This window comes from Rhinatrema bivittatum, chromosome 5 (assembly GCF_901001135.1).
Source record: "Rhinatrema bivittatum chromosome 5, aRhiBiv1.1, whole genome shotgun sequence".
NCBI lineage: Eukaryota > Metazoa > Chordata > Amphibia > Gymnophiona > Rhinatrematidae > Rhinatrema > Rhinatrema bivittatum.
The window spans coordinates 234024338-234051594 of NC_042619.1; the positions used below are offsets into that span (position 1 = coordinate 234024338).

The 27257-nt window shown below is 46.8% G+C and overlaps 1 protein-coding gene across 1 annotated transcript in view; it reads right to left on the minus strand.

The window, feature by feature from the left end:
* Positions 1-27257, minus strand: part of TTC3 (tetratricopeptide repeat domain 3) — a 331906-nt gene that overhangs the window by 196494 nt on the left and 108155 nt on the right. Inside the window, exon 16 of the mRNA XM_029603249.1 lies at positions 1368-1425. Coding sequence (XP_029459109.1) covers positions 1368-1425 — 58 coding nt within the window. The remainder of the gene's footprint in view (positions 1-1367; positions 1426-27257) is intronic.

The window sequence follows — 27257 nt, forward strand, 5'->3', positions numbered from 1 at the left end:
ATCCAAGAAAAGATAGAAGGATCCATGCCAGAACCAGAAGGCACTTGTGCAGCGCACATTGAGCTGCCATCCCCTGCTGAGGAACCAGTCAAGAGAGTTCCAAGGTCAGGCATCCCTCTTGACATGTCCTTAACCAGGCCATTATCAGGCTGGGAAGACCCAGGCTTAGTAAAATCAGAGCAAGATAATTCTCCCTGATCCTATAAGCATCACTAGCACAATAGAGGGCACTCTAGACAGCACAGAGGGAAAGACACTTAGGTTTCATAGCCATAGGCGCCATTAGTCTGTCAGTATGCTTAACAGGCGACAAGATGTGCGTTCAGCAGAATTCATGCTAAAAAAATTTAGGTACACAAAATATAGGCGTCCCAAGGCTATGCGCCAGAAAACTAAGTGCACTGTCACCATGCCAATCCTGAGTGCACAACCAATATGTTCCAGATTGTGCGCACAGGCAGCGCGCCCAAAAGAAACTGGGTGCACAATTTAGACGCATAGCCAGTCGCATTTGCACGCACAGATGCTCCTGGAGAGAGCAGCCGAATGCGCAGAAAAATGGCATGCGAAAACACCGCCGCAGCCTACCACGCAGCACACAGAAAGAAGCCTAACAGCGCAGCTAGCCCACCTGGGCTGCTCAACCCCCAGGCTGCCCAGGTCCCTTAACCCCCATAGGAGCGAGAATGAACGTCGGAACGGCGCGCCGAGCATGGAGACTGGAGGAAGTCTTACAACAACCCCTCTACTCTGTCTCTGTCTTTTTTTTTTAAACTTACCTGAGCTCAGCCTTTCCTGGCTGAGTACAGAGACCGTTTCCGGATGCAGGAGGAAAGGGCACATACAGTTACCGCCATGTTTGGTTTCCTGCACCCGCTGCCTTTCAGCTGCTTAAATCAGCTAAGTCCACGTCGGCTGAAGAACCAGCTACTGGACCAAGGCATTCATCTGAGGGACCATGGAAATAACCTCAGGAATTCTCAACTGGGGGAGGGACCAGGAGAGTGGGCAACTCAAAGCTCCTATTAATTCTCCTCTAAATTTGAAGCAATCCTTTGTAGGGAAATGCACATCCACCATCTGCTGGAGACGGAGAATACTGGCAGGCTGATGTCATAGCAGGACTATATATATATATATATATATATATATATATATATATATATATATATATATATATATATATATACTGTGACGTCAGTTTGCTCTGTCTCCATCTGCTGGTAGAGGTGATTAACCCACTGGTCCTGAATCCATCTATCCACATGCTAGGAAACTGTCTTTGTTGTGTACTCCGAATTTTAGCCCGCACTCTTTCATTCACCCATCACGCTTGTTGAGCAATGGTAGAAAAATTAAAACGTTACCTGACATGAGCTCTGAGGGACTCGCTTTAGTTTCTGGATTGAAGTCATCAGACATCCTCTAATAATGAAAAGCAAAGTGTCTCACAATGACTGCTATCACATATATAGGTACACATTTTTGATCAGTTTTAGTGCTGTCGCAAGATCGAGATTGGTGAGCTGCCCCTGGCTACAGTGACCTCTTCAGGTGCCCTTTGGTGTGAAGCGCACCTAATGCTTTCCCACCATTTCCCTATCCAATTCTGGAGGGCACAGTTTGTCTGGATGACCACAATAAGTGTGCATGAGATTGGAATGACAATGTATGCAGCTCTTTCATATACACCCACTGCAGATATCCTGAAAAACAGACTGGCTGAAAATCCCTAAGGGGCAGGTTTGGGCACCACTAAACTAGATCTGTTGCTTCATACAGAGGTAGCAATAGAGCACCTGTGGATCCTACTAGAGGTCTGTGCATTCCCCAGTACAGGGTAAGACAGCAAGGAAACGTTCAGTCAAAAAATTAGGGAGAAAATAACAGTAATTTTCTATTTATGCGTGAGCTACATTTTAACACAATATGCCAGCAGAAAGCATATTATCTAGCCACCGTTCAGGCACAAAGCTGTAAAGAGTACCACAATATCTTTATTATGAGGTATAGCAATTTTCAACTTCAAATAACTGCTATTCTACTCTGCTTAGTATAGTTGATCTGATATAATTTATTTATTTAAAATTATTTATTAATCGCCTAACTGATGATAAAATCTTTCTGGACGATGTACAGCATATTATAGAACAATCTCTAAACCACTTTACAAAATTACATAATAGATTTCCATCTCAAACAAACATGTTTCTCATTAATCATGTTTTTAACATAAGCAAAATATACTTTGATTTATTTAACAAAAAAACCCCAAAACCCTCCAAACTGTACCAGTGTGCCTGCATCACAGCAAACCACAATTCTGTGGGTGCATAAATCCGATTTTTCACTAATGTTTAAGGCATTGATCATGCAATATTTGCATATATTAAATTAGAAGCTTGCTGGCCACAATCAAATTCCAAAATTGTGTGTTAACAGTTAGCAACTGTTTTATTTATGGTAAATATTTATTACCCGCTTATCATCCCTTCCAGGCAGGTTAAAAATAAAACATTCATAAATAGTTATCAATGACAAGTACACATATCAAAGACAGAACATTGCTCATAATAATGGCTGCCCATGCCTTAGTACATACACATCTTTCACAGATGTCAATAAGTTAGTCACCAATGCTACATTACATAATAGCCTAACTTGCAATAATATTCTAAACGCCTGCCTAAAATAAAACACCTTCAATTGTTTTTCTAAAAGACTTCCAACCTGTCTCGGCCCCAAGTTTAGACGGCAACACATTTCATACAACTGGGCTTGACTTTTATATGTGTGGCCCCCTGTATCGCAAAAATAGCATGAACAGACAGAGGGAATCTCCAAGAGATTTTTATTTGAAGATCGTAAGATACGGGATGGATTGTAAACCTTCAACATGCAAGCAAGCCAGCCTGGACTTCGGTCATAGATCACCTTATGAATGAACGCCCAGAGCTTAAATTTTAAGTACTATTACTAGCCACAAATTTGGAAGCCAGTGCAGCAAAAAAACAGTAGAACAGGTGTAATATAGTCATAATGACATGCGCTTGTTAACACTCTAGCTGCAGCATTTTGAACTGCCTGTAGTGCAACTCCTGTGGAATTTGGTAAAACTAAGCATACTGCACTACAATAGTCAAATCCTGCAAGATCACAGCTTTCACGATTGTGCAAAAATCAACATAATCAAGAAAAGGCTTTAATTTGCACAGCAGCTGGAGTTTTCTACCACTGCTTTGACCTGTGGCTGAAAAGATAAATTAGAATCAGATATGAAGCCCAGGTTCCTGACCCATTTCAAAACTGGAATGGTCCAATCACCAACCTGAAATGAATTAGGACAGTTCTGAACAACACAATCAGCTCGGTCTTCCCCATGTTGAACATTAAACCGCTGGCAGTCATCCATTGTTTAAATTGCAGAAATGCTAATTGCCATGCAAAATATCCCAGCGGACAATTTGTGGGAAAAGGACATAGTGTTGGGCAGTGTTTCCTCTAATTCTTTGAAGGCTGTCTGCGCATCAAAGGTTTGTGTGCAACATCGTGTCCATATCTGTATGCGGTCTTCTTTGAAACACCACTTATTTTCCTTTTCTAGTGCCTGCTACATTTTCCGGCGTGAGCTTCTTCCACTACCTGCAAGCGCCCGCACAGCTAACAGGGAACAATGGTGCTGGGCATTTCTTCAGAAAGCAAGCTTCCAATTATGCAAAGAACCAGATTGCCAGGGACAATGTTAACACTAAGAGTACACGGGCCAGAAAATATTACATTTCAGAGAGACTATTTTACTTAACTGAACTGTCGTGTGGCACATCTGCACTTCTGATCACTGTTTTTTTTGAGGGTGGCAGTTGCCGTGGCAACAGTGTCTTGCACCCTTCATTTGCTGATATGTGTAAAAGCAGCAAAAGTATGCAAAAGTGGCAACATTCATCCACCAATTAAACACTGTTCTGCAGTGTCATATTTGAAGCTTCATTAAGTTGTTCCCCTAAATGCTTAGGAGCAGCCATGCATAGAAAATTTTGTGAGAGGCAATCAAGTTTTGATGTCACTTGCGACTTCATAATCACATCCAGCACGTGCAAAATAATTAGGGGCCCTCTGCGCCAACATGGCTGCTGCCAGAGTTCATGGGACTGCTGTGGGCAGGCTTAAAAATAAATAAATTAATTAATTAAAAAAAAAGACTACAAAATCACTTTGCATACATTTTTAATGCCATGATTTGTGAAAAACCAAGCATACATTTGTCAGACCATGCATTCAGATTCTTCAAAGAGGCAAAAATTATCCTCAAGCACAATGCTCTTTGGCCATTGGGCAACAAAGTCTTTATAGTCACCGCAGGACTTCTGCCACACTGCCGTTGATACACAACGCTTTAAGAGGCAATAATCAATGACAAGAAAGCTTTATCAGTGCTTATGATTGCCATGTATTCTAGTCTCACCTATGTTTAAGCTCAAAGGACTCTGCTATTGATTGTGCATCCTCTCAAATCCTACCCTTCATATTTATTTAAATTCTTTAAATTTCTTAACACAACTCGCAGTTAACACACCACAAATTTACTCTCTCTCTAACTAAAGCGGTTGCACCTATAATATAGCTCATGAAAAATAAGCACAGTTTTAGCAGAAAGACTAACTAATTTGTCTGTGGCAAATTTTAATCTAAAATCATAAGTGCAATGCCACGACACTTTCCTGGATGGCTAAAGATTTAAGATATTCAGCACAGAGGGTTTGTGGTGTTGCAACCCTACACATGCCCTCAAACAACTTAACTGATTGCATCAGTCCAGGAATGTGGCCCAGCCAGTCCAACAGCTGGCACATGCTTCAGCTGCTAAACCACCAAGCAATAAGACCATGCATGGCAACCTGGGTCTCTCGTCTCAACAGGGAGGGAATGCTGGAAAACACCGAAGAGAAGAGTACAAGGGGCTAGAGCTCGAATTGGCTGAATGCCCGGTTTGCAAGAAAATACGTTAGAAATCCATTTTATGACTTGTTTCCTTCTCTAGTTCTACCCTCATGTGGAAAGAACACTTTCTCCTGACTTACCATATCAAACGTCAGCAATTATAAAGGCTTTCAACTAACTGCAGCATCTACTCCTGGAATAGGAAACACCAAATCTGAAGGCAGGAAATCTTATGAAACCGCCAGGCAACCGAGTCTACAAAAGTGGCTGCCTACATTCTCAATGCATCCAACTGCCCCACCAGAACAGCTCAGAGACAGCCAAGAGCCTCCAACAAGTAAGAGCCCTTTCACTAGCTTTTCCCAGAATCTGCGAGGAAAGAAAATCCTTACATTCAATAATGTGAAGATCCGGGGCTTCCGGGATGTTTCTAGGATGGCTCACAGCAGGAGATGCACGAAACAGTAGTCTCCTTTTGAGGAGACTAATGAGAAAGAAGATGCAAGCAGCCCTGTTTTGAACTCAGTAAAATGTAGAAATGTGTGTGGGTCTAATAACTTTGTTTGGTGTCTTAGCCACAGCAAATTTTCTAGACATGACATGCATCGAAGACAGGAGAACTCCAAGATGGGTTGATTTCCTTTCCAAAACCTCTTGATTGGAGGACCAAAGTGTATGGGAAAAGGTATAAACTCTCAATGTCGAACTGATCCATGGGGAGTTAACATATTTAAAAAGGTTGTGCATGATAACTGCCAGTTTAATTTGTATGCACCAATGGATTGGGAGCTAGTGTAGTGAGTGAAGGAATGGAGTGTCATGTTCATGGATATGAATTCCTGTTAAAGGACAAGTGGAAGAGTTTTGGATGATTTGAAGAGGCCTTAGCGGAATGTATGGTATGCCAGAATAACGGGAGTTACAGTAGTCATCTGGAAAGTATTAGTGACTGCAGTACAGTATGGAAGTGATCTGATTCAAGAAAGGGTTTCAATTTATTTTATTTATCTGCTTTATATTCTGCATAAGATGTTTGTACTGTTGATTTTACATGAGGTTGCATAGAAAGTATGAAATCCAGTATTACCCCCAGGTTTTGTACTTTCTGAGTGACTTGAGGGGTATGCCCATCAAGCTGAAATGATTAGGGAATAATCATCGAAGAAGTGCGACTAAGCACAATTACCTCTGTCTTTTTAATATTTAATGATAACTTATTGTGTTGAAGCCAGCTTCTAATAGAACAGGAGTGGCCAACTCTGGTTGTCAAGAGCCACAAACAAGCCTGGTTTTCAGGATATCCACAATGAATTTGCATGAGATGAGGAGAGGCAGAAGGAAAGGGAGTGGATAGCTCTGCTGTGCTCCCTAATATTGACTTTCATTCTATTTTAAGCACCTTGGCAGCAGTTTAAATAATGATATCCTGAAAACCAGGCTTGTTTGTGGCTCTTGAGGACCAGAGTTGGCCACTCCTGGAATAGAGAATTAGCAAATCGATACAAACTGAATAGCTGACCAGGATGATTTGAAAGGGGAAATAAAACTGAATTTCATCTGTAAAGAGCTATATAATAAGCCTACTGTTACAAGTAAATGGCACAATGGAGTCTGGCACACATTAAACAAGGCTGTGGACATAGCCAAGCCTAAGAGCAAGTGGTGGAACCTATTCTAACATGCTGAGTGCGACTGCAGGTGGTAGGACTTGAACCATGCCAGTACTGACGCAGCAATCCCAACATCAATGGGTAAGTGGGGGAATGGGTAACGTGATACACCTTTTATGGCTATGATGAAGTCAAGGCTCTCGTAGATAAAGGTCTTTCCACAATGCTGCAGAATGAGCAATTTCCATGAATGCTTGATTCAAGACCAAATAATCTGGCCTATGTATGGCACTCAACTAAAAGGCATCTAGCAGCAGGGCTTTTATTTATTTATTTATTTAAACTGATGCCAAGGTGCTTAAAATAGAATGAAAGTCAATATTAGGGAGCACAGCAGAGCTATCCACTCCCTTTCCTTCTGCCTCTCCTCCTGCTCCAGCAAGGGACAGTAGAGGAAGGGAAAGAGAAATAGCTGGAAGGAGGAGGCTGGATTAGGAAGCAGAGCAGCTTTGTTCTGCTCTGTGCTCTGTTCACTCCTGCATCACCCTCTATTTTCCTATTCTCTGGAGGCTGCTGCCTAGAGAAGGAAGCTTTCAGATTTGATTAGCTGACATGGACCATGCCCCATGCATGCCAGATAATGGGATTTTTACTTTTTTTTGGACAGCTTTCATTACAATTCAATGAGTAACTTCTCATTGCATAATTCAAGATGTTGTACTGAAGTCATGTTTTCTGAGAGATGAATGCCTTGTAAGGTACTCCATATTTATTAGTGCATACTCTGATAGACCATCAGACCACCTTTTTATTAGCTCAGTTTTATGATGGGATATGGAAGTTGCATTGTGTCCAGATGTCACAAGTTAGCGATGCACAGCTAATAATTCTGGATTTATTTCTGAAATATATAATTTTGATTGTTTCTCTTTTCTTTATTTTTTTTTCTATTCTCAACCATCCCCCAAACTGAGGATTCTTTTCATCAGACTTGATTTAGATCTCAATTTTTTTCTTTAGATACAATTTTTATTACGAGTTTGATTTAAAAACTAGTTAAGTAAACAAACACTATTGTGGGAATGGATGGTTACAAATGTTTCCAAAAAATAAGGACTCTTAAACAGGGGTGGCAAGGCTTTGTGTCTACATCAGAAGAAAGTGAATTATTACCTGTAACAGTGGTTCTCTAATGGACAGAAGGATGTCAGTCCTCGTGTGTGGTTTACACATCATGCAATGGAGCCCGGCACAGAACTTTGACTTTAAAACGTCTAGAAATTTTGAGCATTCTCGACTGAGCATGTGCAGCCTTAGCCACCTTCCTGTCTCCCAGGCAGGGGCCCTAGTGGGGTGAGGGGAACCTCCAAGGGGAGACGGGAGGGTATTGTGAGGGCTGACATCCAGCTGTCTAATGGAGAACCACTGTTACAGGTAATAACTTCGCTTTCTGAGGACAAGCAGGATGGTAGTCATCACATGTGGGGAACTCTCAAGCTACCAGACTGCCTCAAATAAAAAGGAAAAAACTAAACAGTGCCAAAAGGCACTACTGTTTTAGGTGGTGATGGAACCACCAAACAGTGGTGCCTTCATGTAATCTGCATTCCCGCCCCCACCCACATTTATTTTATTTATTTATTTTTTTGAGGCAATCTAACCAATAATGGGTTCTAGGAGGGAATGGAGTTAGGCCCTAATACGCAAAGAGACTCCTGCGGGACAGACTGTTTTAAAATTCAGTTTCATGTCAGGAGCCCCCTGTCAAAATAGGGGTGCATTGTGAAAGTGTGGCAAAAATCCCACTTTGCAGCTTTGCAACTGACACCCTCAAAAGCTCCAGCAGAGTGAGCTTTGACATGCCCCAATAGACCCAGGACCTCCTGAGCAAAAGAGAGGGCACAATTCCCTAACTGAGAGAAACAGAGCCCTTGGCTATAGACATTATAGGCTTTTTTTTTTGTTGTTGTTGTTGGGTTTTTTTTATGTCAAGAAGAAACCTGAGCTGACCATCTGGGGGGCTTTAGAGCCTTCTAGATAGAAGGCTGTGGATTACTAGTATCTGAAGATTAACAGCAGGTTCCTTTACAGAATTTAGCAATGTGCACAGAAACAATGTATTTGGGGGGGGGGATGGACTTTGAAGGAGGTGAGAAAGGCAGTTGGGGTCTGCGGCAGACCCCCAAACTGCCGAGTGGCCACTAATGAAAATATCTTCCCTGGGAGGTCAGGTTATGTTAACAAGAGTGCCGAGGCACAAAAGAGCTTTCAACCATTGGGAGCACCATACTGACATCTCACAACACAGTGAAAGGCTCAGCCATCAGCTTCAACTGACACCCACCCAATGTAAAGCACATATAAGGCTGTCCTTTGATAGACATATCTACCACATGGTGGGATAAAATCCTTACCCAATGCTTAGGAGAAGATACTTTCTACAGGAATCTGTTGCCATCCCCAGATGGTTCCCTGAATCCAGTAGGTTACTGAGGATATTTGGGGTAGAAAGCAGCTACCCAGAAGCAAATTCATCAGGAGAAAGAAGAATAAAACATTTACTTCCCTGAGAAAGAAGGCACTGAGAGAAAGCATACTTATCAGGCCTTAAGTAAAGCACTTACATTCAGGATTGGACTAAATTCTCAACTTTTAGAGAGTCAGCCACATATATTATAGGTAGAGAGGTTTGGTCACATGTAAGTTACTCAATATGGCAGATGTTCTATTGCCATGGTGGGAAATGACATTGTTTCCTCTGCAACTGTGCCAGCGTTGCCTATCACCCATTGTGTATTTCACCTGCACCAATTTTCTCAGTGCCCAGAGCCGTAGTCCAATGATGTCTGGTGTCTAATATCATCAGATGGTGTTCAGTGGTATCCCATGCCAGATGATGCCCAATAGCAACCAATACTGCTTGGAAGTTTTCGATACCGGTGTCGTTTGGTGGTGCCCAACAACGCTATCCATTGATGGCTCAGTGCCATACGATGCTCTATAGCACTCCATGGCACCCCACTCCAATGATCATGGCACTTAGTGCTGATGGCATCTACATTGCCCAATTCTGTCAACAACGCCTACACTATGCTTGATGGCGCCTATGGGTGCTTGGTAGAGTGTGGCACCAACGTCAGACGGTGCTCAATGGCAGCTCACATAGGCAATGTTCAATGGCTCAAGTGTCGATTACCACCAGTGCTCTGGCACTTGAAAGTGCATGGACATCCGCTATCAGGGCATTGCTTTAGCAATGCTGATTGCCCATTCTCAGGCTCTCCCACTTCTCCCTGGAAACTGCTCTGCCAAAGCATGCTGACAGGCAGGAAGGGAGGCTACATCATCCAGGGCACCAACGGTGATGATTAACTTGGGCCTGTGGAGACAAGTGTGGATCCCAGGAATTGGGGGGAAGGGAGCTGAGTTCTGCCCCCCATGGAAAAATTCCTTGAACAGGTATCCCCACGTATCATGCAGCATAAGAGGGGCAATAAATTAAAGGAAAATTGGTTCTTACCTGCTAATTTTCGTTCCTGAAGTACCATGTATCAGTCCAGACGAGTGGATTTATACATCCCTACCAGCATTTGGAGGCAAAGAACAAAACTTTGAGGCACTGCTACATAACAGAGTGCCACCTGCAGTCCCTCAGTATTGACCTGTACCCAAGCCAAGATGTCGACCTTAACAAAACCCCCAATAAACCTTGTGCAAACAGAGACACAAAGTTGGAGCCCTCTACAAACTAGGCCCCCTTGACTTAACAAAACATAAACCAACTATGTAGTTTTCATCACTCTGATCAAAACGATTGCCAGCTCAATCAGCTTAGCCATCTCCAGAAGCGAGGAAGTCTCATCAGAAGAGGATGGGTCTCTGGACTGATCCATGGTATTTCAGGAATGAAAATTAGAGGTAAGAACCAATTTTCCTTTCCTGTTCATATCCCAGATCAGTCCAGACAAGTGGGTTGTACCCAAGCCCCTCTATTCTGGGCAGGAACCTGGAAGACCCGCACTCAATACACTCTCCCCCAAACATCGCTTCCTCTGGAGCAGGCACATTTAAGCGATAATGTTTGATGAAAGTGTGGAGGGAAGACCAGTCGCTGCATGACAGACCTCCTGTGGAGAAAGCAGTTGACACGCCACCCACAAGGTTGCCTGCACCCTAGTGGAATACACTCGCAACCCCTCCGGCACCAGCCAGCCCTTGCAGATGTAAGCCAAAGCTATCATCTCTTTTAACCAGTGAGCAATCGTGCCTTTGGAAACCTTATTTCCCTTCTTTGCTCCACTGAACATGATAAACAGATGATACAATCTCCGAAAGGGATTTGTCACCTTGAGATATCACAAAAGGATACTACGCACGTCCAATAAGTGAAGTTCTCTAGCCATCGAAGAATCGGCTGCCAAGTTCGAAAAGGCAGGAAGCTCAATCACCTGATTAAGGAGAAAAGAGAAGACTACCTTTGGCAAAAAGGACAGAACCAATCGTAAGGAGACTCCATCGTCCGAAAAAAGGAGAAAAGGGTCCCTACACAACAACGCTTGCAGCTCAGAAATTCGCCTAGCCGAACAGATAGCCACCAGGAAAACAGGGTTAAATCTTTCAACAATGCCCTCTGCATTGGCTCAAAAGGGGGCCTATACAGCACCTTAAGAACCAAATTCAGATTACACCAGAGGACGCAGATGCTTTCCCCCTCTCAGGAAACAAGCCACATCCAGATGAGACACCAGCAGTTTTCTCTGAATTCTGCCAAGCAGGGAACCCAAAGCTGCTACCTGGACATGAAGAGAATTATACGCTAGCCCCTTAGATAACCCGCACTGCAGAAATTCCAAGATCTGAGGGACATCCACCTCTAAGGGCTGTACTCTATTCAGCAAACACCAGGATTCGAAAACTCTCCACACCCGGACATAAGCCATTGAAGTGAAAGGACTCCTCGTCGGAAGCAAAGTTGCAATCACCGACTCCGAATATCCCTTCAAATGGAGCCGCCACCTCTCAAAAGCTAGGCCGTTAGACAGAGATGATCCTCCCGGTCTGAAAATACAGGTCCCTGACGAAGTAACCCTGAGAGATGAGCCAAGTGAACGGGTCCATCTATCGCGAGACACAGCAGCCGTGATTTGCGGACTTCTGTGGCCACTTGGGCACCATCTGAATCACCCTACCCGGATGAGTTTCGATACACCGCAGCACCCTTTCCTATGAGAGGCCATGGAGGAAACACATACAGCAAGAGGTGTGTCGGCCACAGTTGAACTAGAGGGTCTATGCCCTCCGATCTGCCCTCCCGTCTGCAACTGAAAAAGCGATCAGTTTTCGCATTTGCCGAAGTCGCCATGAGGTCTATAACTGGTTTGCCCCACCTTGCTTGCAACAAGGCGAAGACATCCGCCGACAATTCCCACTCCCCCAAATCCAGACGCTGTCCAATCAGGAAGTCCATTTGCACCTTGTCCACATGAGAAGCAGCTAGTCTCTCCAGATGTTTCTCTGCCCACAGGAACAGCTCTCCTGTGCTTCCAATGCCACTAGACAACTCTTCGTACCACCCTGACGACTGATGTACACTACTGTCGTTGCATTGTCCAAGAATACTCGAACTGATTTGCCCCGAACGAGCAGAAGAAACGCTAACAAGGCCTTGCGCACTGCTCTGGTTTCCAGTCGATTGATCGACCAAGCTGTCTCTTCTGGCGACCACTGACCTGGGCTGATTTCCCCAGGTAAATCGCCCCCCATCCAGAGAGGCTGGCATCCTAAGGTTCTGAAGGAACTCAAAAATGAAATTTCAGATCTATTAGTTAAAATTTGTAACCTATCATTAAAATCATCCATTGTACCTGAAAACTGGAGGGTGGCCAATGTAACACCAATATTTAAAAAGGGTTCCAGGGGCGATCCAGGAAACTATAGACCAGTGAGCCTGTCTTCAGTGCCGGGAAAAATAGTGGAAACTATTCTAAAGGTCAAAATCACAGAGCATATAGAAAGACATGGTTTAATGGAACACAGTCAACATGGATTTACCCAAGGGAAGTCTTGCCTCACAAATCTGCTTCATCTTTTTGAAGGGGTTAAGAAACATGTGGATAATGATGAACCAGTAGATGTAATGTATTTGGATTTTCAGAAGGTATTTGACAAAGTTCCTCATGAGAGACTTCTAAGAAAACTAAAAAGTCATGGGATAGGAGACGATGTCCTTTCATGGATTACAAAGAGTAGGATTAAATGGTCAATTTTCACAATGGAAAAGGGTAAACAGTGGAGTGCCTCAGGGATCTGTACTTGGTCCAATGCAATTCAATATATTTATAAATGATCTGGAAAGGAATACGAGTGAGGTTATCAATTTGCAGATGATACAAAATTATTCAGAGTAGTTAAATCACAAGTGGATTGTGACACATTGCAGAAGGACCTTGCAAGACTTGAAGATTGGGCATCCAAATGGCAGATGAAATTTAATGTGGACAAGTGCAAGGTGTTGCACATAGGGAAAAATAACTTGCTGTAGTTACACGATGTTAGGTTCCCATATTAGGAGCTACCACCCAGGAAAAACATCTAGGCATCAAAGTGGATAATACTTTGAAATTGTCGGCTGCAGCAGTCAAAAAGCAGACAGAATGTTAGGAATTATTAAGGGGGGAATAGTTAAAACGGAAAATGTCATAATGCCTCTGTATCGCTCCATGGTGAGACCATATCTTTAATACTGTGTACAATTCTGGTCGCCACATCTAAAAAAAGATAAAGTTGCGATGGAGAAGGTACAGAGAAGGGCGACCAAAATGATAAATGGGAAGGAACAGCTCCCCTATGAGGAAAGGCTGAAGAAGTTAGGGTTGTTGAGGGGGAATATGATAGAGATCATTAAAATAATGAGAGGTCTTGAAGAGTAGATGTGAATCGGTTATTTACACTTTCGGATAATAGGAGGACTAGGGGGCACTGCACGAAGTTAGCAAGTAGCCCATTTAAGACTAATCGGAGAAAATTCTTTTTCACTCAACGCACAATTAAGCTCTGGAATTTGTTGTCAGAGGATGTGGTTAGTGTAGCTGGGTTTAAAAAAAGGTTTGGATAAGTTCTTGGAGGAGAAGTCCATTAACTGCTATTAATCAAGTTGACTTAGGGAATGGCCTCTGCTATTACTGGCATCAGTAGCATGGGACCTTTTTAGTGTTTGGGTACTTGCTAGTCTCTTGTGGCCTGGTTTGGCCTTTGTTGGAAACAGGAATCTGGGCTCGATGGGCCTTTGGTCTGACCCTGCATGGCAATTTCTTATGTTCTTATCCGTGATTGCAAGTACCCAGGTCGGGCATTTCCAGATCCATTCCCCTCTCGAGATTGTGCCATGAAACTAGACCTGGCATCCTCTGGCAACAGTAATGGAAGCTGAAATTCTTCGACAGTAGATTCCACCGGGATAACTGAGCCTCCTGTAGAGGCCGCATGTGAGCAAAAGCCCATGGCATTAAATCCAACGAAGACGCAATGGACCCCAGGACCTGCAGGTAATCCCATACCGTTATGATGGATTTATAATGATGAATCTGAATGACTGTATATAAAATCCGATAAATAAATAAATACCTTGGGCCCCGCCATGCTCTGCAACCGAAGAATCTGACTCTGCAGCTTGAGGACTCTCTCCAAAGTCAAGATCACTTTCCCCAGTCGGGTATTGAAGCAAGTGCCCAGGACTGAGTTGGCTTCAGATGACTCTGCGAGGTTCGTCACCCAGCCCAATGCCCCCAGAAGCTGGAGCACACACTGGACTGAATGACCACACTACCTCAGACTTCGCTCAAATGAGCCAATTGTCCAGGTACGGGTGTACCGGGATGCCCTCCTCCCTGATAACCGTCGCCACTACTACCATCACCTTTGTGAATGCGCGTGGCGCCGTCGCTAACCCAAAGGGAAGAGCTCAAAACTGGAAATGTTCTCCCAGAACCATGAGTCTCAGAAACCGTTCATGCTCGGGTCAAATAGGGATATGAAGATAGGCCTCTGACAGATCCAGGGGTACTAGAAACTCCCCTTTGCGCACCACTGCCAGCACTGTGTGCAGCGTCTCCATCAGAAACCACTGCACCCGGAGGGCAGCATTCACCTTCTGCAGATCGAGAATGGGCCAAAAGGTCTCTTCCTTCTTTAGCACCACAAAGTACACTAAATACCTGCCCTGCTGGAACAAAGGCGCATAGAATCTGTTAAGTGCTGGAGCATGTCCTGCATCGCCTCCCGCTTGCTCCAAGAGACGCAGCAGGAAACTACAAAGGCGTCCCTGAGCGGCCGAGAAAATTCTAAGGGGTAACTGTCTCTTACCACCTCCAGGACCTACTGGTCAGATGTTATTCTGGTCCACTCCTTGTAAAAGAGAGAGACCTTCCACACCAGGACATAAGCCATTGATGTGGAAGGTCTCCTTGCCTGAAGTAAAGTCACAATCAAAGGCTCCAAATAACTCTTCAAATGCAGCCATCGCCTCTCAAAAGCCAAGCCGCTAGACAGAAGCGATCCTCCCGGTCTGAAAATACAGGTCCCTGCTCCAACAGCCCTACCAGATGGGTCAAGTAAATGGGACCGTCCAGAGCTAGTTGCAAAAGGTCCGCAAACCACAACCGGCGTGACCATTCAGGCACCACCAGAATCACCCTGCCCAGATGATATTCAATTCAGTGCAGCGCTTGACTTATGAGAGGCCACGACAGGAAGTCGTACAGGAGCTGTCGAGTCGGCTACAGATGAATTAGAGCGTCGATACTCTCCAATCCAACCTCCCTTCTGTGACTGAAAAACAAGCCGCCTTCACATTTCCCAGAGATGCCATGAGGTCCACTGCTGGCCTGCCCCCCACCTTGCCTGAAGCAAGGCAAAGGCTTCCACCGACAACTCCCACTCTCTGGGGTCCAGGCATTGTCTGCTGAGAAGTCCGCCTGCACATTGTCCACCCCTGTGACATGGGAGGCCTCTATTCTTTCCAGATGTTTCTCCGCCCAGACGAACAGCTCTTGTGCCTCCCGTGCAACTAGACGACTCTTCGTACCGCCTTGGCGATTGATGTATGCCACTGTCATCGCATTGTCCAAGAACACTCATACTGACTTGCCTCAAATGAGGGAAGAAAAGCCAGAAAGGCCTTGCGCACTGCCCTAGTCTTCAGGCGGCTGATGGACCAGGTCGCCTCCTCCGGCAACCACTGACCCTGGGCTGATCTCCCTTGACAAACCCCCCCCCCCCCCCCTCAACCAGAAATGCTGGCATCATTGGTCACCAGTACCCAGTAGGGCACTCCAGATTGTGCCGAGACAGCCACCATAAGAGACTGGACCTGGTATCCTCCGGTAAAGGTAAAGGAAGCTGAAATTCTTCTGAAAGCGGATTCTAATGGGATAGCAGGGCCCCCTGCAGGGGACGCATGTGAGCAAACACCTCCCATAGAAGTAACTCTAGCATAGATGCCATGGAACCCAGGACCTGCAAGTAATCCCAGACCCTGGGCATAGATAGGCGCAGCAGCCTCAGGACCTGAGCCTGCAACTTGACTACCCTCTCCATAGTCAGAAACACTTTCCCTAACCGGGAATCTAAGTACACCCCCAGATATTCCAATGACTGGGTCAGCATCAGCTGATTCTTTGTTAGGTTCGTCACCCAGCCCAATTACTCCAGAAGTTGCAGTACCCTCTGGACTAAGCAAACACACTCCACTTCTGACTTTGCTCAAATCTACAAATCATCCAGGATACTTTCCTTCCTGAGTGCCGCCACAGCTGCCACCACCACCACCATCACCTTTGTCAATATGCGCAGCACTGTTGCTAACCTAAAGGGAAGAGCCTGGAATTAGAAATAATGTCGCAGAACCTGAAACCTCAGGAAATACCAGTGATCGGCTCGAATTGGGATATGAAGATAAGCTTCTGTCAAGTCCGACGACGCCAGAAATGGAGAAATTACTTACCTGATAATTTCATTTTCCTTAGTGTAGACAGATGCACTCAGGACCAATGGGTATAGTGTGCTCCTGATAGCAGTTGGGAGACGGAGTCAGATTTCAATCTGACGTCAGCCTACATATACCCGTGCAGGAAGCTTAGTTCTTCAGTATTCTCCTCGAAAAGCAATTGTGGATATATGTGTGTCTTAATAACTTGATTAACTTGGCTAACGTGATTAACTTGACATCTCCTGCTTCCTGAGAGAGTTCAAGCAAATCCGACCACCACTAAATTGGCCAGTGCACTCAACCAAAAATCGCCGACACCTGGTAACTAGGGTGTCTTGAACTAGGGGTAATAACTGGCGTCCCCGTGCTTGTCTTGCTCTCAGGGACTGTCACCCGAAGTTTCCGGATTTTAGGGCAGCCGTGGGCGGGATGCTGAGTCCATATGTCTACACTAAGGAAAATTAAATTATCAGGTAAGTAATTTCTCCATTTCCTAGCATGTAGCAGATGGACTCAGGACCAATAGGATGTTCAAAAGCTACTCCTGAACAGGGTAGAAGGCTGCCTGTGGCCCATCTAGTACTGCCCTTGCAAACGATGTGTCCTCCCGGGCCTGGACATACAGACGGTAGAACCTCGAGAAGGTATGTATGGAGGACCACGTTGCCGCCCAACAGATCTCAGCAGGTGACAGCATCTTGGTTTCTGCCCAGGACACTGCCTGGGTCCTTGTAGAATGGGCCTTGACCTGAAGAGGTGGAGGTTTCCCTGCCTCTACACAGGCTGCCTTGATAACTTCTTTGATCCAGCGGGCTATGGTTGCCTGCGAGGCAGATTCCCCTTGCTTCTTTCTGTTGTGAAGGACGAACAGGTGGGTCCGTCTTTCGTACAGATTCTGATCTTTCCAGGTATTGGACTAGGAGACTGCCAACGTTTAGATGGCGAAGAAGGCGTGAGTCTTCCGAGTCCTTATATTCGTCTGGAGATGGCAGCAAGATGGTTTGGTTTAGATGGAAATGAGAGACCACCTTTGGAAGGAAAGAGGGGACAGTGCGAAGCTGTATGGATCCCGGTGTGAACCTGAGGAACAGTTCCCTACATGATATGGCTTGAAGCTCGGAGATGCGACGGGCTGAACATATTGCCACTAGGAATGCAGTCTTCAAGGTCAGGAGCCGTAGTGACAGACCACATGTAGGTCTGAAGGAAGCTCCCGCTAAGAAGTCTAGTACTAGATTGAGATTCCATATGGGCACTGGCCACTTTAATGGTGGTCGGATTTGCTTGAACCCTCTCAGGAAGCGGGAGACGTCTGGATGGGATGATAGACTGATGCCGTCCACTTTGGCTCTGAAGCAGGCCAGAGCGGCCACCTGAACCTTGAGGGAGTTGAGAAACAACCCCTTCTTTAAGCCGTCCTGAAGAAATTCCAGGATTATGGGAATTTTGACTGTCCGCGGAAGAATGTTGTAGTCTTCACATCAGGCTTCGAATATTCTCCATATTCGTATGCAAGTCAGAGACATGGAAAACCTGCATGCTCGGAGCAAGGTGTCAATCACTGCCTTAGAATATCCGCTCTTCGTCAGGCGAGTCCTCTCAATGGCCAGACCGTAAGTGAGAATCAAGTTGGGTCTTCGTGGAGGATCGGTCCTTGCTGGAGGAGATCCCTGTGTGGAGGTAGACACAGAGGGTTCCCCGCAAGAAGTCTTCGCATGTCTGCGTACCATGGCCTTCTTGGCCAGTCTGGGGCCACTAGCAGTACTAGCCCCCTGTGATGTTCTATCTTGCGGATGATCCCGCCCAGTAGTAGCCATGGGGGAAAAGCTTACAGCAGGTTTTCCTGTGGCCAGGTCGGGATGAGGACGTCAATTCCCTGGGATTGCGGTTCTCGTCTGCGGCTGATGAACTTGGGAACTTGGGCGTTAACCGGGTTGCCAGTAGATCCTTGGCTGGGGTTCCCCAGCGGTTTACTATCAATTGGAGGGCTGTGGTCGACAGCGTCCACTCCCCTGGGTCCATACGCTCTCTACTGAGGTAGTCTGCAGTGACAACGTCTTTTCCCACAATGTGGGCAGTTGAGATCCCTTGCAGATTTGTTTCTGCCCACCCCATTAGGGGATCTATTTCCAGGGAGACCTGTTGGCTTCTGGTTCCTCCCTGGTGGTTGATGTAGGCAACTGTTGTGGCGTTGTCCGACATGACTGACAGATTCGCCTCGGACTCTGTGACTGAACCATAGGCAGGCTAGTCTGACTGCTCGGGCTTCCAGCTGGTTTATGTTCCATCCTGATTCTTCCTTGTCACATTGCCCCTGGGCCATCAGTTCCTGGCAGTGGGCTCCCCACCCTCGCAGGCTTGAATCCGTGGTAAGCAGGATCCAGATCGGAGGTGATAGTCTTACTCCCTTGCTCAGATGGTCTTCCTGTAGCCACCATTGGAGCTGTGTCCAGACCTCTGCCAGAAGCTGGAGGCGAACGGAGTAGTTCTGGGACATCGGGTTCCATCGTGACAGTAGGGAATGTTGCAGTGGGTGCATGTGGGCCCTTGCCCATGGGACGACTTCTAGGGTCGATGTCATGAGACCGAGGACTTGGAGGTAGTCCCATACCTTGGGGCGAGCATAGCTCACCAGTTTTCGCAACTGGTCCATCAATTTCCTTCTCCTTGTAGAGGGAAGAACAACCTTGTCCTGTTTGGTGTCAAACTGGACTCCCAGGTACTTTAGTGATTGGGAGGGCTGCAAGCAGCTCTTAGTTGTATTGACGACCCACCTGAGATTCTGTAGAAGAATACAGGATGCTGGGCTTGATGGACCCTTGGTCTGACCCAGTATGGCATGTTCTTATTCTTGACTCTGGGGATCGCCTGGTGACTTTCCTCTGGAGATTTTGCTCTGATCAGCCAATCGACCAGGTACGGGTGTACGAGGATTCCTTCTTTCCTCAGTGTTGCTGCCACTACCAACATGATCTTGATGAACGTCCGAGGGGCCGTAGCTAGTCCAAAGGGTAGCGCCCGGAACTGGTAATGATGATCCAGTATCGCAAAGCATAGGTAGCGCTGATGGGCATGATGGACCGGGATGTGGAGATAGGCTTCAGATAGATCCAGTAAAGTCAGGAATTCTCCCGGTTGTACTGCCCTTATTACTGAACGTAGGGTTTCCATGCGGAAGTGCAGTACCCTCAGGTAGTGATTGACGGTCTTGAGGTCCAGGATGGGCCGGAACATTCCCTCCTTCTTGGGGACGATAAAATAGATGGAATAGTGTCCAATATTTTGTGGGTGCTTGGGCAACGAGGTTATCGCCTTTAGGCTGAGTAGCTAGGTCAGCGTATTTTCCACTGCCGTCCTCTTGGAGAGGGAGTGGCAAGGTGATCTCACAAATTTGTCTGGAGGGATGCTGTGGAAGTCCAGATAGTATCCCTCTCGAATGATGGTTAGGACCCACTTGTCTGACATTATCTCAACCCATCTTTGGTAGAAGAGGGTACGTCTGCGCCCCATGGCTTCTTCCTGTGGATGGGTCTGTTGATTCTCACTGTGGTGTGTGGCCGGGCCCTGTACCTGATTCGGCTCCCCTCTTGTTTTTTGTTTGTTACGAAAGGACTGGCCCCTGCCAGCGGGGCGAGATGCTTGGTATATGTTTTTGTACGGTCTAAAGTGCTGGGCTCCTCTGCCCTTGTTTCTTCGGAGAGAGGGGTGTTAGTTTCTTTTGTTCCTGTCCTCCGGTAATCAAGATACTGGGGATTTGCCCCATTTGTTGGCTAACTTCTCCAGTTTGCTTCCGAACAGGAGGGATCCTTTAAAAGGCACTCTCATGAGTTTCGTCTTGGAGGTGGAGTCGGCCGAACAATTTCGGAGACATAGTTGCCTACTGGCTGCCACTATGGATGAGACGCCCCTGGCTGAGATGTGCACCAGATCAGAGGTTGCATCCGTAAGGAAAGATATCGCCGGTTCCAATGTTTCGGCGGAAGTGTTTGCGTCCCTGGAGAGAAGCAAGTAGGCATGTGTCACCACGGTGCAGCAGGAAGCGATCTGCAGGGACATTGCTGCGACATCAAATGACTGTTTAAGGATGAATTCCTGACATCTGTCCTGTGCATCCTTGAGTGGAGCTCCTCCTTCAATTGGAATGGTAGTGCGCTTTGAGACAGCACAGACTATGGCATCCACTTACGGGAACCTTAGGAGTTCTTTAGCCGAGGTTTCCAGGGGGTATAGGGCTTCTAGGGCCCGTCCTCCTTTGAAGCTGGCCTCCGGGGCATTCCATTCCAGGTCAATCAGTTGCTGTACGGCCTGTAGCATAGGGAAATAGCATGAGGCCTGACGGAGACAGACCAAAACTGGGTTTGACTTTGGCTACACTGTGGTACTTGCTCCAGGGACGGCCAGCATTTTCAGACTCAGAGACACAAGATCTGGTAACTCGTCTTTGGAGAAAAATCGCATCATGGTTCGGTATGGTTCCATCCCTGGAGGGATTTCCCCTTCCTCCAGGGAGTCAGGCTCTTCTCCCAAGGTATCTGTGTCCCCTAAGGGGAGGCATTTGCCTGGAAGAGGCGTGTCTCGGGAGATCCGAGAAGGGCTTGGAAGGTTTTGTTCTTCTGGTGGAGGCTTTGGCTGTGTCACAGGTGGTACCGATTGCACCTGGACAAAAGTTTGCAGGCCTTTGAAGAATTCCACCCAGGAAAAGGTCCCTGGGTCCATATTGAATCCAGAGGAGTTCCCCGAGGTGCCCGGGATACAGAGGTCCGGGGTACTATCATTAGTGGAGGCGGACTCCTCTACTGTCTGAGGAAGGCCTTGCTTTGGGTCCTCTTGAGCCTCTTTGTACTGCAGGCATAGGGCAGAGGCCACTTCGGGTTGCGCAGCTCTCAGTGGCAGCCAGAACGGAGAGCTTGTCCCTTGGCTTTCTTGGCCGGAGGTGCCATGATTCGTGCGCATATGTGTGCCGTGTCGGGGAACTTAGTTGTGCATGCAGGCCGCTATTCGTGTGTTTAGTAGAGATGCGCGCGCCGAAGTGTGCCCAGCACAGGTGCGCACAAGTCATTTGTGCGCCCGGTTCGCCGCTGGGCACACAGCTCAGTAGTATGCGTAATTGTGCGCACGGCACAGATGCGCGCACCACTGTGCGCACAAGTAGTTTGTGCGCTCGGTCCGCCGCTGTACGCATGGCTCAGTTGGGCAGACAATAAGGCGATCAAGGGGGGGAAATGGCCCAGACGACCACACGGGCAAGATGGCGACCCCCCCAGAGGGTCTCTACGTGAGAGGACCCTCAAACCGGATCGGGGTCTAGCCCGGATGGGGCTGCTCAACCCAATTTAACAGACGCCGGGAGGATGATCTGTGCGGCTGTCCGAGCCTCAGAGACCGGAGACTTTATGAAAGTTTCTACCTTACCTTGTCTCGGCGCTTCCCGGTCTTGTGCCAGGCGGTCTCCGGCTGTGGGTAGAGAGGGAAAATACCTTCACCGCCGTGCTCGGTATTGCACCCGCTGCCTCTCAGCCACTCTGGGCTAAGTCCACGCCGGGGACCGGCTACCGGACCAAGGCTCACCTCTGAGGGATCTCGGAAATCACCTCAGGAATTCTCGACTGGGAAAGGGACCCTTAGGTATCACCGCAGGAGAAGCGGGGCTCGTCTTGTAGAAGTAAGATTTTCTAACGCTGTGCAAGCATGTGTAGTGTCCCCAACTGCTTAGGAGACGGAGAAATACTGAAGAGCTAAGCTTCCTGCACAGGTATATGTAGGCTGACGTCAGATTGAAATCTGACTCCGTCTCCCAACTGCTAACAGGAGCACACTATATCCACTGGTCCTGAGTCCATCTGCTACACGCTAGGAAAATCCCCTTTGCACACCACTGCTATGACGGTGCGCAACATTTCCATCCAAAATCGTGGCACCTGGAGGGCAGCATTGACTTTCTGCAAATCGAGAATGGGCCAAAAAGACCCTTCCTTCTTTGGTACCACGAAGTATATGGAATACCAACCCTGCCCTCTCTCTTGAGGGGGCACTGGTACAATGGTGCGTAGGAGTTGCAACTGATGCAGAGTATTCCACACCACCTCTCGCTTGCAGAGGGAGACACAGCAGGAAACCACAAATGTGTCCTTGAACAGACAAGAAAGTTCTAAGGCATAGCAGTCTCTTACCACCTCCAGGATCCACCAGTCTGATGTGATTTTGGTCCACTCCTCGTAAAAGAGGGGCAGCCGCCTCCAATGGCCACCGTAGAGGAGTGGACCAAAACACCTTCCTTGCTCAATTTTGCTTCCGTCGCCCCCTTGAGAACCACCATCCTTCTGAGGTCTACGCTGGCTCCGAAAAGGTTGCTGCCTGCCAGAAATCTGCTTCTGTGACTCTGGTCCAGAGCTCCTGCCCACACGAAACCTCCTTACTTCTCGAAAACAAGCTTGCAGCGGAAAGGACTTCTAAGGGGGGCCTTTCTGTCCTCAGGCAACATATTACTCCTTCGACTCTCCCAATTGCTTCATGAGCTGCTCCAGGTCCTCCCCAAAGAGCAGCTTTCCTTTGAAGAGGAGATTCGACAGTTTTGCCTTAGACCACACATCCACAGACCAATTCCTCAGCCATTGGAGTCTCCGCGCCACCACCACAGAAACCATACTCCTGGCTGAGGTCCGGATAATGTTGTACAGAGCATCGGCCAAATTGGCCACTCCCGCCTTCAAGTGGGCCACAGTTCCCAACCGCTGGTCATGTTCCTTCTGCACCCAGCACATACAGGCTCTCTGCATCAAACTTCCGCACACCGCAGCACAAAGACTCAAAACTGAAACCTCAAACAATCTTTAGAGCAGGATTCTCCAGTTTCCGATCCTGGACATCTTTTAGAGTTGCCGCTCCAGCTAATGAATAGTTGACTTCTTAGTGACCACCGACACAGTTGCATCCACCTTGGGAATTCTCCAGGATTCCAAAATCTGCTCCAGAAAGGGGTATAGCTTTGCTATACCTCTTGCCACCTTAAGGCCCGCATCAGGAGACTCTCACTCCCGATCTACCAGCTTCTTCACTTTCTTCGGCAATGGAAAGGCCTTAGGGGGTCTCTTTAATCCCTCTAGGAACGGGTTCACCCCTTCATTATCCGCGTCCTCCTGGGTGACTTGAATCCCCAGCTCCTCTATCACCCGGGGAATCAACGGACCCAGCTCCTCCTTGCGGAACAGGCGGACCACTCGCGGGTCGTCTCCCTCTGTAATCAGTACTGCATCCGCATCCTGCATTGGATCCCTCGATGCATCCACTGTGTCCTGGTGCGGATCCTGAAGCGGATCCCCCACGACATCAGCAGGGTCCTTTGTCCAGATTCACCAGACCCCTTGTAACTGATCCGGACCATCCGTTCCTTCTGATGACTCTTCCTCCACCATGGATTACCTGAGTCCCAGCACACTCAGGAAACCTCAAGACTCCACAGGAAGCCTTCTTGACCAGCCGAGGCTTCCTGGGACACTGTCTTTTGGACTCCAAATCCTTCCTGGCTAGAAGGAGCAGCACAAAATCCATAGAAAACGCCTCCGGATCCAAGGAGGAAGAGTCCTAAGCAGCAACATATATAGTCTCTGTCTGTCCCCCGTTACCAGCAAGATTCTTCTCCACCAGAAACAGGATGGGAGGGTGGATCAGAGGCCCTGAAATGGCAGACAGTCTCAACACGTACTACCAAAATGGCCACCAGCTCCCCCAGGGCCTCCAGAGCTGGCCAGTTGCCTTCACATTCCTGCCCCCCCCCCCCCCCCCCTCCCCGCCACAGTCTCGGCAAAACAAGGCCGAATCGAGGACAGCTTGCCTCAAACTGCATCTGCGACAAAGTTTGCCTCGCTATGCAGGAGTTGGCATGCCGGGGAAGTTGGGCCTGCACATGCGGTCAGACCTAAAAATAAACCCTGTTGACGCAACCGCTGCCACCATTTGGTGCTGAAATCGACCAGCACATGGCCCCAACAAAGGCAGGCAATTCAGCCTGCTCCCTCCCTCCTGCTTCCCAGCAGGAAACCAACAATTACCCACTCCTCAGCCCTGCTCATACAGGCTGCCGCTGCTTCACTGCTCCTTTTTTTTTTTTTTTTAATTAAAGAAACAGGACCAAAAGAAAAGGGAAAAGAAGTACTTCCCTGCTTCTGAAGGCCACACGTTGAGAAGCCAGGCATACCGAGGGACTGAAGGGCCCAGAGAGCGAGAGAGAACCAGGCCCCTGGTGCAGGTTTGCATCTCTACCATCTGCTGGAGACAAAGAAATACTGAGGGACTACAGGTGGCACTCTCGGTTAAGTAGCAGTGCCTCAAAGATTTGTTCTCTGCCTCCATCTGCTGGTAGGGATGCATAAACCCACTTGACTGGACTGATCCGGGGTACAAACAGGAATCCTGGATCCTTTGCTGTCTGGGCCTCTGTCAATGCCCAGTGGTTGGACAGAATCTCATGGAACTCTGGCAAGTCCCTGATCTAGAGGCCTAGCCCATCCACTCAGGGACTTGCAAACTGCAAATCCAATGAAGCAAAAAACAAAGGCATTTCCTATACGCAGATGACACCCAAATACTAATCCCATTACACAACACCTTGGGAGCAACTTACAAAAAAGCAGCCAAATATCTATCAGAAATTAAACAACTGCTAAATGATCTAATACTCATAATAAACATAGATAAAACAGAAATAATCATCCTAGATAGGAAAAACAGCAACGCTACTACAACACCACTCAAAATGGAGAACCCAAAATCTTCAACTTCACCAGTCACACATGCAAGAAACCTGGGAATCAACATCAACAGCGATCTATCCTTCAAGATCCACATCACTAACAATTAAAAGAAGGATACCACAAGCTACTAAACCTAAGACAAATCAAAACCTTCCTTTCTCAAAACGACTTCAGAACAGTTTTACAACTACTCATTTTCTCCAACCTCGACTACTGCAACTCCTTACTATTCGGCCTACCCCTCACCACAATCTGTCCACTACAAATCCTACAGAACGCAGCTGCTAGAATACTAACAGGAACAAAAAAACATGACCATATCACCCCATCCCTCATGGCGCTGCACTGGCTCCCAATTAAATATCAAATAGACTACAAAATACTAACAATACTTCACAAAACAATCATAGGACTGCAAACCAGCTGGTTATCTAAAACGATCGAACTACACGCCCCAAAATGAGCCCTTCGCTCAACAAACAAAGGTCTCCTAAAAATTCCTCCCACTCGAACCATGCGACTCACCACAACTCGAGAAAGAGCCATATTCATTGGAAGCCCCAAGCTATGGAACTCCCTGCCAATCAAAATAAGAACACAACCCAACCTAAAAACCTTCAAGAAGGACCTAAAAACATGGCTATTCACCAAAGCCTACTTAGATACTCAATGAAAACCATACATCTGGTTTCACAACCATCAAACCAAATGAGACAAGGACACATTAAATACTACAAGCGAATTTTACACTTTCTGACTCGCACAACTCTAAGAAGCTTGACAACCATCCTAACCATAACATTACTATAATCTCTCACAGAACATATTGTACTATCTAACTTAAATCTGTAATTGTATATTGTTTCTTTGAATATGAACATGTTGATATGTTAACCTGCTACCAGTTTTGTAAACTGTTGTGATGGCAAACCTGAATGACGGTATATAAAAACTCACAAATAAATAAACAAACAAAAAAGGACAAAGGAAAACATTAAAGGTAGAGGTTAAAAATAAAACTCGTAAGATGCTGCATTATTTATTAGTATAAAACAAAACTTTGACCAGTTGCACTGGGCACTAAGCTCATGCACCATGCACCTGACAGAAGTAAACTATTTAAAAACAAGTGAGGGGGAAAAACAAAACCTGCAGGATCTTGTGAGAAAAAAATAGCTTTTGCAGATCCATAAACTTTCACTGCAGTAACTGTGAGAGAGAGAGAGAGAGAGAGAGCAAAGAACTGTAACTTGCAGGCACTGTGGAAAAAATGAGAATAAGGGGGCCCTGCCTAGGAGGCAGGGAATTGACTATGGCCGCACATGCCCAGTAAAGCATGCTCAAAACTTCCAGAGGCTTCCATGCTGGGTTCCATCGTATGATGTAACCCAGATGTGAAAACAGACATCCTGTTTGTCCTCGCAGAAATAAAGCAAGTCTATGGAAAACAAATGTGAACCCTCTGTCGTGCAGACAGGAGATGTTCACGGGTCAGGGTGACTATATATGTCGCTCAAGAGAATGAATAAGAGTAGAGTACTAATATTACTGGAATGCCGCACGATCTTAGCTGACTGGATAACGCCAGACACGCTGCCCAACCTGCGGGCCTGTTTGGACGACTGGCATTCTCAATTCAAATGGAACGGCTGGTTGCACTGAATAGCGAGAGGGAACAGGACTCGATCTACCAGTTTTGCTGGTCTACTTGTTATGCATTATTGCCGTCGGATCTCCAATCCACCCTAACTGCCACTGGATATCATTCTTCTTGGAAATGATTGGATCTCCCGCGCCGCCTGGTATACCCTGTACCTCGAAGCTTCATATGCGATCATTGTGTACTACGGCGGGGACTGAACTTTGATATCTCTTCTCTACATATGTCTGGCAATACTTATCATGGAGGGGTTGTCTCCCAGGGAAGGGGAGGGGGTTGTGTGCAGTGTGAGGAATGTCTGTGGTTGTCTGCGG